General features: G+C 39.5%; 1 protein-coding gene across 5 annotated transcripts in view; it reads left to right on the forward strand.

Annotated features, from left to right (window-relative positions):
• Window positions 1-16,232, forward strand: part of CTNND2 (catenin delta 2) — a 1,111,183-nt gene that overhangs the window by 909,160 nt on the left and 185,791 nt on the right. For all 5 annotated transcript variants that reach the window (XM_070774843.1, XM_070774845.1, XM_070774847.1 and 2 more), the window contains one exon: window positions 9,717-9,900. In XM_070774843.1, the coding sequence (XP_070630944.1) occupies window positions 9,717-9,900 (184 nt within the window). The remainder of the gene's footprint in view (window positions 1-9,716; window positions 9,901-16,232) is intronic.

Below are 16,232 nucleotides of genomic sequence, written 5' to 3' on the forward strand. Positions count from 1 at the left end.
ATATGTGCATAGTCACACATACACATGCTCACACACAAATGCACACAGAATAAATTCAGGGTGTCATGGGGCTCCAGATTTTGGTCAGCCACCTTCTACACACCCATGAATCAAGGTGTGAGTGGTAGGCTATGGAAAAGGTACTGATGGTCATCCATCCCCCAACCCCCATCTTCCACTCTCACCCCATCGGCTCTGACCTTGGCCGTTTTGTAAGATGAACCTCTCTGCTCTCTCTCTTACCCAGGCGCACAAAGTTTCACTCTCAGAATAAGACAAGTGGCAGATTCGTTTAAAGTAAATCTTCATACATTCAGTTAATTTTAATTAGTTGATTAATCAAAAATAAAAATGTAAAGCATTCATTTAAAATGAATTCAATCCAACTGTTCTTTGGCTTGAGCTTCACCTGTGTCCCTGTGTTAAGGGACTGTGTTTCAGGTTTAACAATTAAAGCGAGGCGGTCATAGGAAAGTCTTATATCGTCACAAGACAGGGTTTGATTTTATCACGCTTTAAGACTTGTAACTATTAAGTACCTCCTTCTAGTCAATCTGATTCCTTTTTTTTTAAGTAGAGTCTTTGTCTCCTTTCAGAAAAAAACCTCACAATTACCCTCTATTAAAACAGAGTAAAGGATCCAATGAGAGTAATTAAGATTTTATTAAAGAAATTTTAATAAACCAATTACCTCTCATGAATATGGATAATCTTAAGGGAAAAAAAGCCATCCGGTGCCTGAAATAAAAATAAACTATATTTGAAATATATTTAGTATACATAATTAGTTATTTAAATGTCTTCCCAACTAAACCTACTGTCAAAATTATGTTTGAAGCAGCAGTAATTTTATACTGATAAAGGAAAGCTATTGAATACATATAATTAGAGGAAAGATGCTATAAAACGATTTTGTGACAGATTGTAATCTGGGAGAAATTAGCATATTTTCATCAGGTAAATTAAAATTTGCTAGTGACCATCAACCAAAAATACTAAAACATCTTTATGTTATATTTAGATAAGAATAAACAGGGTGGAGTACCATTTTGAATTTAATTTTTTTCCAGTTTTTCCATGAATTGAAATTTTAGTATTACCTTGGCTAATGTAGAATCATCAAGGAATTAATATAGGAAAATTACGCAAATAACGCACTAGAAATAAGCCCTCTAATGATAAACTGCTTGTTTTTTAGTGATAAAAAGTTTTCTCTGCTTAGTAAAAGTAGAATTTCTGTAGAGTCAAGGGTTATACTCCCATGTAAACAACATTTCTATGTTCTCATTGAGATGTGTTATTTTTAACATTACATCTTGCATCTGCTGTTCTATTCTTTCAAATCAAATCAAATCTAATCTTTTCAAATCCTTTTTTGCTAGCAGTATGCTACTATATGAGAGAATAGCATGTAAAATATATACATTACCATATGTAAAATAGATAGCAAGTAGGAATTTGCTGTGTGACACAGGGAGCTCAACCCAGAGCTCTGTGACACCCTAGAGGGGTGGGATGGGATGGGAGATGGGAGAGGTATTCAGGAGGGAGGGGGGCATATGTATACCTGTGGCTGATTCATGTTGCCGTATGGCAGAAACCAATACAAAAAAAGAAAATAGTGTTCACTGCTTAGAGTGCAATCATCCTTTAAGGGTCAAGTCATTCAATTATTAATTATTGTAATCATTTCACAGCTATTTGGTGAGCATCTAGTGCGCGTCAGAACAGATTCTGTGTGCTGTATGTGTTCTGTCTGCTGCAAATGCTCAGGGTCCTTGCTTCATTTCTTGGGTGGTACCTTGCTGTGGAAAAGAGCAGTGAGCAAATGACAGAAAACCAAGTAATGGAAACGCATAGGAGCGGGTGGAGGAAGGAGAGGAATAGGTGAGCAGGGAGTAAGAGGCGTGAACTTCGAGTCACAAAATAAATGTCACAGGTATTAAGTGCACAGTGCTGGGAACACAGTCAGCAATTATGTAGTATCTTTGTATGGTGACAGATGACAGCAAGACTTATGGTAATCATTTCGAAATGTATAGAAATGTCAAATCACTATGTTGTTCAGCAGGATCTAACATAGTGTTGTAGGTCAATTATAGTTCAAAAACAGACCAACTCATTGAAAAAGAGATCAGATTTGTGGTTACCACAAGCAAGAGCAGGGGGAATTAGATGACGACCATCAAGATACAAAAGTCCAATTATAAGATAAATAAGTACTAGGGTCATAACATACAGCAGGATAAATATAGTTAACACTGCTCTATGTTATATGTGGAAGTTAGAGTAAATCCTCAGAGTTCTCATTATAAGAAAAAATATTTTTCTATATTGTCAATGTTTTGTCTTTATGAGATGATGGATGTTCACTAAACCTATTGTGGTCATCATTTTGTGGGGTATGTAAGCCAGATCATTATGCTGTACACCTTAAATTCATAGAATGCTGCATGCCAATAATATCTTCATAAAATGAGGATGGGGAGAAGAAAGCTTGGGAAATGCAAGATGATGATGAGGTCTCTGATAAAAATTGAAATAGGAGATCTGACAGCAAGAGTCTGGAAAGATTTTGTGTGTGTGCGTGTGTGTGTGTGTGTGTGTGTGTGTGTGTGTGTGTGTGTGCGCGCGCGCGCGCGCGCGCTCACTCAGTCGTGTCTTGACTCTTTTTGCCACCCCATGGATTGTAGCACGCCAGGCTCCGCTGGCCATGAGATTTCCCAGACAAGAATACTAGAGTGAGTTGCAATTTCCTCCTCCGCGGAATCTTCCCAACCCAGGGACTGAAGCTCCATCTTCTGGGTCCCCTGCATTGGCGGGTGGATTCTTTACCACTGAGCCACCTGGGAAAGTAGTTTGCGGCTGCTGCTGCTAAGTTGCTTCAGTCGTGTCTGACTCTGTGTGACCCCATAGACGGCAGCCTCCCAGGCTCCCCCGTCCCTGGGATTCTCCAGGCAAGAACACTGGAGTGGGTTGCCATTTCCTTCTCCAGTGCGTGAAAGTGAAAGTGAAGTCGTATCCGACTCTTTCGGACCCCATGGACTGCAGCCTACCAGTCTCCTCCATCCATGGGATTTTCCAGGCAAGAGTACTGGAGTGGGGTGCCATTGCCTTCTCTGGGGAAAGTAGTTTAGACTGAGCCAAAAAAACTTCTCTGTGTTTAGTGCATTTAAGTAACATGTGAATAGAAGGAAGGATCAGCCTTGGAAAGGTCAGGAGAACAATGTTCCAGATTGAAAGAACAATAAATCCAAGAAATGTGAGTTACAAACAAGCTTGTTGTTCAAGGAGAAGAAATGAGACTAAGACAAGCATACTGAGTTGCATTTATGCGAGAGCCGTGCAGGCAGGGACTTTTTGTTTCATTCACTAATGTCCCCTCTGTATCAAACAGAGCCTGGTGCACAGTGGGTCTGTGTGGACTAAGTAAATGAATAAACCAAAGGTTCTGATTCAAAATGAATTTAGAGAATGAGGGAAAGGCCTGATCATGGAACTACAGTCAGAAATTTAATTATATTTTAAGCACAACAGAATATTTTAAGGGGTGTGTGGTAGACTGGACAGTAACCCCTGAAGATGTCCATGGTCCTAATTCTCAGAGCCTGTGAATATTATCTTACACAGTAAAAGGGACTGTGCAGGTGGGATTACGTGAAGGATCTTAAAGTGGGTAGAGGGAGATAATCCAGGCAGGCTTAATGTGATCACAAGTGTCCTTACAACAGTGAGGGAGGAGGTTCAATCAGAGAAAAGGAGGTGATCATGGATGCTGAGGTTGAAGTGATGCGGGCTTTGACCATGGAACCTGGGCAGCCTTTAGAAGCATAAAAAGGCAAGGAAATTCTTCCCTAGAGCCTACCTAAGGAGCCCTGTCTGCTGTATTCCACTGGTCCATTTTAGACTTCAGGCATCCAGAACTGTAAGATAATACATGTGCCTTATTATAAGCACTGCATTTGCAGTCACTTGTTACAGCAGCAGTAGGAGACTAATACAACATTATTCCAAATTAAAGATAGTGTTTGGCCATTTTGTAAGTCCCAGATACATTCTTAAAAGTTAAATATTATTTGTCACCCAAATTAAAATGCATTTTAGATTTAGTTACAAGGTTTAGAGCCCCTTCCTGTATCTTCTGTCCTCTCACAATAGACTTTACAAGAGGCCAGAGGAGTTGTAGGGAATGAGACAACAAGTGAATCTAAGTCAGAATGAGAAGTGTAACGAGGAAAAAGTGCTGTGAAGGGGAAAAGTGAGTCCAGTAGACAGAGGAGGAGAGGGAAGTGAAAGGAAGGGACGTTAGTTACCAATGCTGCATAATGACTTCAGTTCAGTGCAGTTCAGTCACTCAGTCGTGTCCGAATCTTTGTGATCCCATGGACTGCAGCAGGCCAGGCCTCCCTGTCCATCACCACCTCCCGGAGTGTACTCAAACTCACGTCCATCGAGTCGGTGATGCCATCCAACCATCTCATCCTTTGTTGTCCCCTTCTCCTCCCACCTTCAATCTTTCCCAGCATCAGGGTCTTTTCAAATGAGTCCATTCTTCGCATCAGGTGGCCAAAGTATTGGAGTTTCAGCTTCAAAATCAGTCCTTCCAATGAATATTCAGGACTGATTTCCTTTAGGATGGACTGGTTGGATCTCCTTGCAGTCCAAGGGACTCTCAAAAGTCTTCTCCAACACCGTTCAAAAGCACCAATTCTTCTGCACTCAGCTTGCTTTATAGTCCAATTCTCACATCCATACATGGCTACTGGAAAAACCATAGCTTTGACTAGACGGACCTTTGTTGGCATAATGACTTACCCCTAGTTTAACAATTGAAGCAACACTTGTTTGCTCCACATGATGTCTGAGTGGCAGGAACCCAAGAGGGGCAGGTCTGCATGTCTCTGGCTCAGGGTCCCACACAGATGAGGCTGCATCATCTGTAGGCTGGAGTCGAGGTTGTACTTCCTAGAGGGGTCCCTGCTGGCTGGATGCCTCCATTCTTCTCCATGTGCGCATCTTCATGGTACTTGAGGGTCCTCACAGGTGACGGTAGGGCCCCCTCAAATAAGCTATCTGAGACAGAGCTGAGCCAAAGCCACAGTGCCCTTTGTGATCTCGTCTCAGAGGTCTCTCTGTCATCTCCTCCATGATCTGTGGGTCAGAAACAGGGCACTTCGTCCAGACCTCACTCGAAGGGGGAAGTATCAGGCCCCTCCGTGTGAAGGGAGCATCAGGAAACCACCCTGGAAAAGAGAGGGGAAGGAGTGAAGAGAAATTTGAGCAAGACACCTATTTCCCATTTGTTCATGGAGAATGCTTAGATATGTCTGTGTTTTTCTCCACTAATCTGTCTGCCTTCACCAGGGACTAATGGATATGTGTGTGTGTGTGTGTGTGTATGTATAAGTATATTATGTAAGTGTGTATGTGTGTGAATACCTGTGAATGTGTGTATATGTATAGGTGTGAGTTTCTGTGTGTATGTGTATATGTGAATGTGTATATATGAGAGTATGTATATATATTGTGTGAGTGTGTGTGGGAATACATGTGAATGTGTGTATATGTGTAAGTAAGAGTGTGTATAAATGTGTAAGTGTGTATGTGCAGGTATATTGCATGAGTGTGTGTATGTATGTGTGCGTAGGTGTGAGCATGTGTGTATGTATGTGTGTGAGTATATGTGAATATATGCATGGATGTATGTAGGGGTGTGTGTGTGCATTTGTAAGTGTATGTGAATGTACATGTGCATTGTGTGCATGTAAGTATATTGTGTGAGTCTGTGTATATGTGTAGGCGTGTGTCTGTGTGAATGTATGTGTACAGTGTATGTGTGTACGTGTGACTGAATCTGTATGCTGTATGAGTGTGTGGATGTGTGTAGGTATGAGTGTATGTGTCTGTGAGTATATGTGAATGTATGTGTGTACTGTGTGTGGATGTGTGTGTGCACGTGAGTTAGTGTGTGTGTAGGTGGCTGGCAAGACAGGTGTAGAGTTCCAGCTGTTCCCACTCTTGACTCCTGCCAGTCACACCTTGCTTTACCTCAGTGTCCCCAGAGACTGCTGCTTCTACACTCAAGCTCGTCTCTGTCCAGATAATATAACCCAAACTCCAAGTTTGGAGGGCCCTCTGCTGCTAACTGGTTTGCTGAATTTCCCCTAAAAGAAATTCTGCAGCGTTGCATCCTCTTTACCAAGTCCTCATCCATGCAGACGTGGTAAAACATGTCCCTGACCAGAGATACCTGTGTTTCTCAGAGTCCAAGGAGCCCATGTGGGCTGCGGATAGAAACCAGGAGAGAACGTTTAGAGATTTGGGTCAAGCACTGTGGTAAGTTGATCAGCCTGTGAAACACAGATGGGGCCCGTCTGGAAAGGCGGAGGGATGTAAACAGGAAACTTCTGTCCGTGCCTGATTCGGAATTAGGTTACAGTGATGAATGAATTAATAAGAAAGGTGAGGTGGAACAGCCAGATGAAGAGTCGCCTGAAACGTCCCTTTCTTTCCCACGTTTCACTTCTTATCAGATAGTGAGGCCTTCACCTCATCTTTGATTTCCTCCTTTCCTTTCCTACCTCTTTTCTGTTTGTTAGGAAGCAGTAAAAATTTCTTTATTATTATAGAATGTCTTTAGAATCTTTTAAATTCATTGAATGATAAAAATGGAAAAGTCTTTTACTGTTTAGTCTTTAGAGGAGACGTATTTTATAGCAAAATATAGAACCCATGTTTTAAAACATTTACAAGCCTCAATTTTCATGTATTGGTACTTTCAAATCAGGATTTAGTAATGGAAAAATTCAGTGTTTAGCGTCTGTATATGTGTGTTGTATACTTAGAAAAACAGAATAGCCTATAATGGAAAATAATCTGAAAAAAATGTATATCAGTTCAGTTCAGTCGCTCAGTTGTGTCCAACTCTTTGCAACCCCATGAAGTGCAGCACACCAGGCCTCTCTGTCCATCACCAACTCCTGGAGTCCACCCAAACCCATGTCCATTGAGCCAGTGATGCCATCCAACCATCTCATCCTCTGTCGTCTCCTTCTCCTCCTGCCCTCAATCTTTCCCAGCATCAGAGTCTTTTCAAATGAGTCAGCTCTTCACATCAGGTGGCCAAAGTATTAGAGTTTCAACTTCAACATCAGTCCTTCCAATGAACACCCAGAACTGATTTCCTTTAGGATGGACTGGTTGGATCTCCTTGCAGTCCAAGGGACTCTCAAGAGCTTTCTCCAGCTCCACAGTTCAAAAGCATCAATTCTTCTGCACTCAGCTTTATTCACAGTCCAACTCTCACATCCATACATGACCACTGGAAAAACCATAGCCTTGACTAGATGGACCTTTGTGGACAAAGTAATGTCTCTGCTTTTTAATATGCTGTCTAGGTTGTATATATATATATATATATGTATATAAATGTGTGTGTGTGTGTATGAATCACCTTGCAGTACATCTAAAACTAATGCAACATTGTAAATCAACTATACTTCAGTTTAAAAAATATGCAAACCCTTTAATGTGATATTTTTTAAAGTTATCCTCAAACTTGGGGGTAGTTAGTAATTTCATTTAAATGTGCTTTTTTAAAACTGAAAAGTATTTATTTTACTAGAAAAAAGAATATTGTCGTGAGACTATAAATAAATGAAAGTATTCATCTTGATTATTTTGATCATCCAAAATTCAGTAAAATGTTTCCTAATGGAATGAATTAAAAATCCGCTTCATATATTATTTAAATCAAAATAAATGCACATGATAATGCTCGTAGCATTTCACATCTGTTCAAGTCAGAATATATTTTGAGCAGCTTCTGTGCACCAATAAGCATTTTTATATAGGATGCTAATGGCAATGCAAACATGCACACAGAAGTATATAGAAAATGGCCCCTATACTAACCACAAAGGTGACCAGGAAAGGCCAAATAGTAATTTGTTTAGGCTTGGGAGCCATACTATCTTGGTCCCCAAATCTCAGCTTTTCCCTTGTAGGACACAAGCAGCCATAGACAATATGTAAGTGAACAGACAGAGCTGTGTTCATAAAACTTTATTTACAAAAACAGGCAGACAGGATTCACCCTCAAGCCAACCCCCTGTACTAACAATTCATTTGTACATTCAAAGCACCAAAAACATTTTGTTTCTCTTGCATTTACCTAAATAAAATTCCCAGAAAATGTTCTTTTGAAAGACCAGTTGGAAAAGTTTGTTTCTAAAGTCACATTTTGATATTTGGCAAAACTAATACACTTATGTAAAGTTTTAAAATAAAATAAAATTAGAAAAAATAAAAAAAATAAAAATACAATAAAAAAATAAATTAAAGTATTATTTTAGTTATTAATCAGATATCATTGATTTTCAGGTTAGTATTATTAATGCCTTTGGATAGTTCAATATGAGCAAAGCAAGAAACTAATAAAACAAATTTAAGAAATAAGTGAGTTCTGTTTATTAATAACATGATAGATGAAGCCAATCTCATTTTAAAATCAATTGAAAAGTTACTAAATATTGTAAACTATAAATTGTGTTTCTAAAGACAACTATGATATTTTATTCTCAGTATCTGCAGTGATGATGTCTATTTACATTAGCCTTGGGGGAAATGCAGTCTTTCACAAGAAAAGAGAATATTATTCTTTTTTTTTTTTACTTTTATGTGTACAATTTTGAACAACAAAAATAGCAATTATTTTAAAAGCATTTCAAATGATATTATAATGTGTATGTAATTCTTAGACCTTTTCTGAAATTAATTCCATTTTAAGCTCTCTGTCTATTGTTGACACAGTCTTCCATTTCTACTGCTCTCTTTGCTGTTACATAAGGAAGAACAATCCCTAGGTCCTCCATGAGCATTGTTTTAAGAGAAAAGCTAACAGAAGCAGTGACAGCAAATTTTAATTCCTGTTGAGCCTGTGAGCACCAGACCCTATACTGTATCCTTGAAAGGTCCTGCACAATGATGGCTGGCTTTGTAGGAAACTGAGTGAATCCAATAGACCACAGGTGCATGTTGAGACGGAGAAGGCAATGGCACCCCACTCCAGTACTCTTGCCTGGAAAATCCCATGGACGGAGGAGCCTGGAAGGCTGCAGTCCATGAGGTCACTGAGGGTCAGACATGACTGAGCGACTTCACTTTCACTTTTCACTTTCATGCATTGGAGAAGGAAAGGGCAACCCACTCCAGTGTTCTTGCCTGGAGAATCCCAGGGACAGGGGAGCCTGGTGGGCTGCCGTCTATGGGGTTGCAGAGTTGGACACGACTGAAGTGACTTAGCAACTTAGCAGCATGTTGAGAATCTTGGATAAAACAGAGATGTCTTCCTTGTCTACTTCAGATGTCTTACTAGTCCATTTCAGTTCACTTTTGGAACTTTTTGGTCTTGGTTAGAATTTGGGGGCTTGGATTCATTGTACTAATTGTGAATGGAAGCAGGGCTGATATCCTCAATTCCGTTGGTGTTCTTACCCTAAATTACTCTCCATGATGGAATGAATATAATCATGTTACAGTTCCTCTGCCTACGTGTTAGATTTTCATAGCACTTTTGCAGTGGGTTCACACAAATGCTTTAAAGTGAAGGGCATGCTCTAGAACACGTGCTTACACTATCTTAATCTCTCCTGCTTATGCTGTTAACTTGATTAAGGAAGACGGTGACCGTCCAAAACTCTGTGTGTATCTTGCAGGAGTTCTTTGGAATCTCTCGTCTTGTGATGCACTCAAAATGCCAATCATCCAGGACACCCTGGCAGTGTTGACCAACGCGGTGATTATCCCACACTCAGGCTGGGAAAACTCACCTCTTCAGGACGATCGGAAGATACAGCTGCATTCCTCACAAGTGCTGCGAAATGCCACTGGATGCCTAAGGTGAGTCCCGTGTCATCGTCACTTCCTCCTGTCTTCAGGTGCTTTTTGTTTCTGTAACTTTATTGCTGTTTTGCTGAGGAGCAGAATGTTCTGGAATATTCTTATGGCAATAGAGTGCAAGAAGCTAGCAAAAGTCATTTCTAATGCGGTAGTGAAGAGATATATTCATCTTCCTCTGCCCTGTACCTACCCTAGAATTTGACTTTTTTAACATGTTCTCTTAGATCTTAGGCAAAAAATACATAAATAAGTGTTGTCAGTGCAACCAAATACAGTTTTCTTTGATTGAAAACAAGTGTTGTGACATATCAGGCATGTAGAATAACCAGGCAGACAACTGGTTGGAGGAGTCTATGACAAACACACAGGGATCACAGTAACTGCCTCTGGTATCTATTTTTATTTTTAAAACATTTTCAGTGTGACTGCCAGAGCTTGTAATTCTTAAAAATAACTCTTTAATAAGGCCTGTGGTGTGAAATGTCTTTTTTAAATAATAAAAGTAGCAAATGTGTTGTAATTATCTTCCAATGTGTTTTTTCAAAACTCATCACCCAGAAATCTCTTGTGATGTTTTACATGTTCCATTTAGTTTTTGCTCTTAGAAAAAAGAATGTAATAATTAAGGTATGCTTATTCTAATCTCTAGAAACGGTGTTCCCAAGGATATTGTCCATTGTACGAAAGTGAGGAATCTCTGCCAGTTTAACTTAATGGTGGGATATATGTGGTTTAAGATACCTAGTCAAGTAGTCTGTATTTCAAAAGTAAAATGTGCAGAGTTGCTTTAGCTGGGCTGCCTCAAAGCTGCCACTTCTCTCACAGTTGATCAGATTCTAGGTGTGAGTACCAGTCTCAACTGAGAAGAAACAGAATCACTTCAGTGACATTAATAATAAAGTTCTCATGAATATTTATAACAATACTCTTAGCCTCCAGTCTTGAGAAGTGTGTGTGTTTGTGTGAATGTGCATGCACAAAGGGAGCTAAAGAGAGCTGGCCTCCATAAATATCAGCTTGCATTCATGGACAGGAATAGGAAACCCTCCAACAATTTTGCTTTTCCTCAAGTCATGAAATAATGATCTTTTGACATGATTCCTCTGGGTGGGCTCCACCATAAGCCAAATTTACAGTTCTCTAAACCCCACTTTTGAGACATCCATTTTATAACCTCTTAAATTCTATGATCCTTAAGAAACCTCCTGCCCTACTAGAAGAAATATAGCTCATCCAAAGCTAAAAGTGTGGGCATTTCTGACCCTTTCTACCTCATTTTTCTATTTTGGTTATATGCAACTATTACAAGCAGTTTTCTTTTCCTAACATCCTTGACTTGTAAAGAGTGTCATTGTTCCCAGTGAGGATCATGGAACGAAGTGCTTCAGAACCAATTGCAGACATATACTTAATAAAGATCAGTTTAGCTCCATCAATTAATATTCTCTATAAATTATATAGTAATACAATTATATATTCATGGTGTTTGATTTAAGGATGAAGGCTACTGATATATGAACTTTCAGCTTCATTTGATAAAAGTCAGATGAAGAAACCAGAGTAGTGAAGGTGCATGGCTCCCCTTTGTAGGTCATCTGACCAAGTTCACAAACACAGAGGCTTGACCAGTGCTGCTTCTGCTTCAAGCCAGGACTGACCACCTCATAGGAAGCAAAAAGGAGGACATCTGATTCAGAAAGAGTTTCCTGTAGCCTAAGTGGCTGTTCTTAGCCCACATGAAACCAGGTTTAAGGTTTGCCCCACTTTTCAGTGTTTATCATGCAAGTGGCAAAGTAAGGTCTATCAAAATATGGTGACTCTTTCACTTCCCTCTTAATTCATTAAGCTCCTTCTGTTGCCAAAACTCAGCCTCTGTTCACTGGTGCCAAATAGAAAGGCAGAGACAGAGTTTTGGGTGGAGTAGAAAGAAATAGCTTTATTGCTTTGCCAGGCAGAGGTGGCCACAAGGGGTTAATGCCCTGAAGACTGTGCCCCACCCTGAAGAGGGGTAGTGAGGGGTCTTAGAGTGCTGAAGGAGCAGGGCGTGGTCAGCTCATGGACATTCTCTGATTGGTTGGTGGTGAGGTAATCTGGAGTCAGCATCATCAACCTTCTGGTTACAACCGGTCTGGGGTCTACGTGCTTGTGGGCAGCATACAGTTAACTTCTCCCACTGGTGGTAGTTTCAATATCTGCAAAACAGCTCAGAGGACATGGCTTAGAATATTATCTATAGTCCTTGAGTAGGAACTAAAGGTCCTTGACTTTGTTTAATGGCTAAAGTATTATTTTGTCTTGCATGACTGTTTTCCTTTCTTTCTGCATCTTCTTACTTCTCTGATTAAATTTATTCTTTATGGATGAGGGTCTGTTCTGGGAAGGACCCCATAGAGTCCTGCCCCATTACATTTCCCTTCTTAAAGAAGTATGAGTTTTTAATCTCTTATTTAAATATGTTTATGAATCATTCTACATTAATGAGCAGATTGGACTAACAGGGGAAGAAAACAGCTCTGGGAAAGGGCTAAAATGAATATGTCAAATAAAGACTCAGCAGATGAAAGGTTTCAGGAAAATTCTATTACCATTTGCTTAGAACCAGTGTTGGAAAAATACATAAAAAGTGTTTTAAATATTTATATCATGATGGAAGCTTCTAGATTTTAGTATGTGAGGTTATATTGACATTCTTAATTCTTTCAACAAAACCAAGATCTTTATTTACATGAAAGATGTGGCTTTGTATGCTGTTCCTGCCTTTCAGAAGTTTCATCCATGGGCATCTTCTAAGTGCCTGCTGTGTGCCAGGAAGGGACCAGGGAACCAAAAATAAACATAGCAACCTCTTAACCTTCTAATCCCTTGGAAGACAAGGACACCAATACAGTGAGTCCTAGTATATGATTAGGATAGTATAGATATAGGGCTTCCCGGCTGGCACTAGTGGTAAAGAACCCCCTGCCAGTGCAGGAGACATATGTGGATTTGATCCCTGGGTCAGGATGATCCCCTAGAGAAGGAAATGGAAACCCGCTCCAGTATTCTTGCCTAGACAGTCCCATGGACAGAGGAGCCTGGTGGGCTACAGTCCATGGGGTCGCAAAGAGTTGGACATAACTGAAGCGACTTGGTGCACAGGATAGCACAGAAGGAAAAACTGGGGAAGGAGTGGCTTATTCAGCCAATGTGGTCACAAAAGCTTTCAAGAACCAGATGAGACTGGGGTCAGGCAGAGAAAGGGCTTCACCAGTCAATACTTTGGGATCTCCTTGAGGCCAGAAAGATCAGCACACACACCTGACGCTGACATGGGGGACATAACTCCAGGATCTGTGGGCAATCTGCAAGCCTAGCAGACTTTAAGAAATGCAGCTTGCTTAGTTATTTCATTCTAGGTGATAAAGGGCTGTCAAAGCAGAGCTCAGAAGGGTAGACTTGAATTTCTAAGGGACAGAAAGCTATGGCAAAGCTTTTACCAAGAGAACATAATGATCAGCTGTGTCTGGGAGCAATTTTACAGGACAGAGTAAAAGCAGGTAGGGAGGGGAGCAGTGACATGAAAGGTGGAGCTGTGAATTTATGGGCTGCCCTGCAGACTTCATTTTTAAGGTACCTCCTGTAGACAAAAGTAAATATCAATGTTTCATTCCATTCAGTTAAATTTAACTATCACTGGTTTGTAGCTATGAGAGCTATCGCCATAGCTGTTTTAGGTCTGCTTTTTATTTTGGAAATATTTTCATCATTTTATGTTATTCTTATTTAAATTATAGCTTCAATATCTTATTAAATGTTAGAGAAGTTTTATGGCACAAATCATTATTTGTATGTAACTGAGGCTTAATAAATCAAATCCCCCCAAAACAAGAGGACATGAAACACATGTAACTGAGCTAAATTAAAGATAATGCAGTGCACTCAGCAAAAGTCCTCCTGGAACTGCAAAAATGATTTGAATATAGTCCTTAAAATGTAAATTAATAAGCAGATCATCTCAATTTATAAATCACATCTGGGCTTATTCCTTTGCAAGAAACGTTTTTTTTTTTCTATCACAATATTTAGAAAGAATTTGGTGCTTTGCTGCTTCTTAAAGCAGAAAATAAAATTACAGCAATTGTTATTTTAGTCATTTTTATGTACTGAATATATATTTTATGTAAAAAAATGATACAGTGAATTTGCCCAAGAAGATGATGTAGTGAGTTTATGTAACATTTGCATACCTTGATCTGGTCCATTAATTTATAGCTGTAATCTTTTTTTCACTTTTAAAGACATTTATTGTTTCTTTTCTAACTTTACAAGTAGTACACGTTTATTGCTGACTACTGGAAATACTTGCAAGCATAAAGTAATAAGTAACAATCACCCATAAACCTCATCCCCTAGAGATAACCATCATTAGCATTTTTTACACATTTCCTTCCAATATCTGCATATCTTTTTACCCTTGAAATTTACCTAAATTGTATAAAAGTGCCTAAGTCGCATGTTACAAGTCTTTTCCAATGTGTCATAACCACCACTGTCATATTCCATGAAATCAGGCTAAAACATAAGTATATGACTTAGGACCCTGTTTATCTTGTAACAAAGGACAATAAATTGCATTTGTTCTACAGAGTGTGCCGGTTTTTATGTAAAATTAAGAGGAGCAGTTTTATTCACAAAATTCCTGACTTCCAAGGTCCAGGAGCTTCTACTTCACATACATCATTCATTCTCATAAATATTATAAGTTCAATAGGTCATGTGTCGTAAGTCAGGAAGCCAGTATTTTCATCCACATCCTGACTCCTGATCCAGACCATGCCCACCCACTACACCACACAGATGGGAAATGCAGTGTTATGTGAGATGAGACTATAGATCTATGCTGGAGCAACACAGACAACCACCCAACCAAAGAATGGACAGCACTCTCCCAGGTGCTGGTTCTTTTAATTTGCTTCTTGACATTTGCTGAGTGGCATCTACTTGGCCAGTATCCCTTTTGCCTTTAATTGTCAGTTGTCTCCTCCTTCCCCCTTATTTCTTACTTTCTTTTCTCCTCTGCTAAGACCCAGAGTATGGATGACAGGAGACCCACACAGAGTTAGTCACCTACCCCCAATTAAGTCCCCTATCTCCACCTCTGTCTTACATTTTAAACAATTAGTACAAGGAGTATCTTTTGTTTTTAAGACTACATTTTAAGACATGTCCTAGATAATAGAGTGGACATTATTTTTCCAGTTCTTAAACTCTTCCGTCTGTTTACTGATGACTTAAAGTGAGTTCATATTTTTGGCTTGTTTCTACAGCTACAGTTTCAAGAATATATGAAGAAAATGAAATGTAAAAAAAAATTAAACTCTTTTCCTGGGATAGTGTTTCCTAGCTCAGTGTAGCTTATAACTCCAGTAGGAGTGTGTGATAGGTAAAGTAAATTTATCAGATCATTATCAGATATCGTTATTCTCAACTTTTGTTCATAGCAGGATTCAAATTTATTTATGTCATTTCAGGACAGGAAGTCCAGGTGAAAAATGTAAGCAATTGCTATTCTGAAAGAGTACATCTTTTTATTAAAAAAAAAAAAAAAAGATTATAGATGCAAATTGCACCACTTTTAAGTATTCAAAATCTTATCAGAGTGAAATTTAAGTTAAAAAGACCTCTGTAAACTAGGATCTAGAACACTCACATTGTCCAGTCTTTATACAAATTGAAATGTCTTAAAAGACTCTGTCCAGTTTCTCCAGCCTTTCCTCGGTTGTACCAAAATCAGTGGCGGTGTCCGCCCCACCAGTCTCAAGCTTCGAACGCACTCACTGGAAACATTCTACAGAGAAGACCCCCTTGGCTTTGTCTTTTCTAAAAACGCATGGTGAAACTTCATGGGAAGATGGCATATCACGTTGACATAGCCAAAATTTAAGCACATATAAAATATAAAATGAAAAGCTAATGCCCTTAGACCTTTTCCACTTAAAATTCATTTTGGGAGTAAGAAATGAAATTTTTTAAAAGCTGACCTAGTTGTTCCTGAAATATCTATCCATCACTGAGAAAAGAGGATAGAAATGGGGAAAAAAAAAGTTCTCTTAAATTTTGTTGAAGGAGAGAGTTGTTAGGAATGATAGATTATGGGGTTCCAGGAGGGAGTGGCAGGTGGGGCCCTCGGGTGTCAGAGCTGGGAATGATGGGCAGGGGTCGGTGTCATCTCTGCTCAGAGGAGCCTGGAGGGCTACAATTCATAGCCTGCATCCTCCCACCAACCAGTCACACACAGCAACACTTGACTTCCTCCTTGTTTCTCCTCCTTTTTAAGTTTTGTCTTTTGTTCC

This window comes from Bos indicus, chromosome 20, assembly GCF_029378745.1.
Source record: "Bos indicus isolate NIAB-ARS_2022 breed Sahiwal x Tharparkar chromosome 20, NIAB-ARS_B.indTharparkar_mat_pri_1.0, whole genome shotgun sequence".
NCBI lineage: Eukaryota > Metazoa > Chordata > Mammalia > Artiodactyla > Bovidae > Bos > Bos indicus.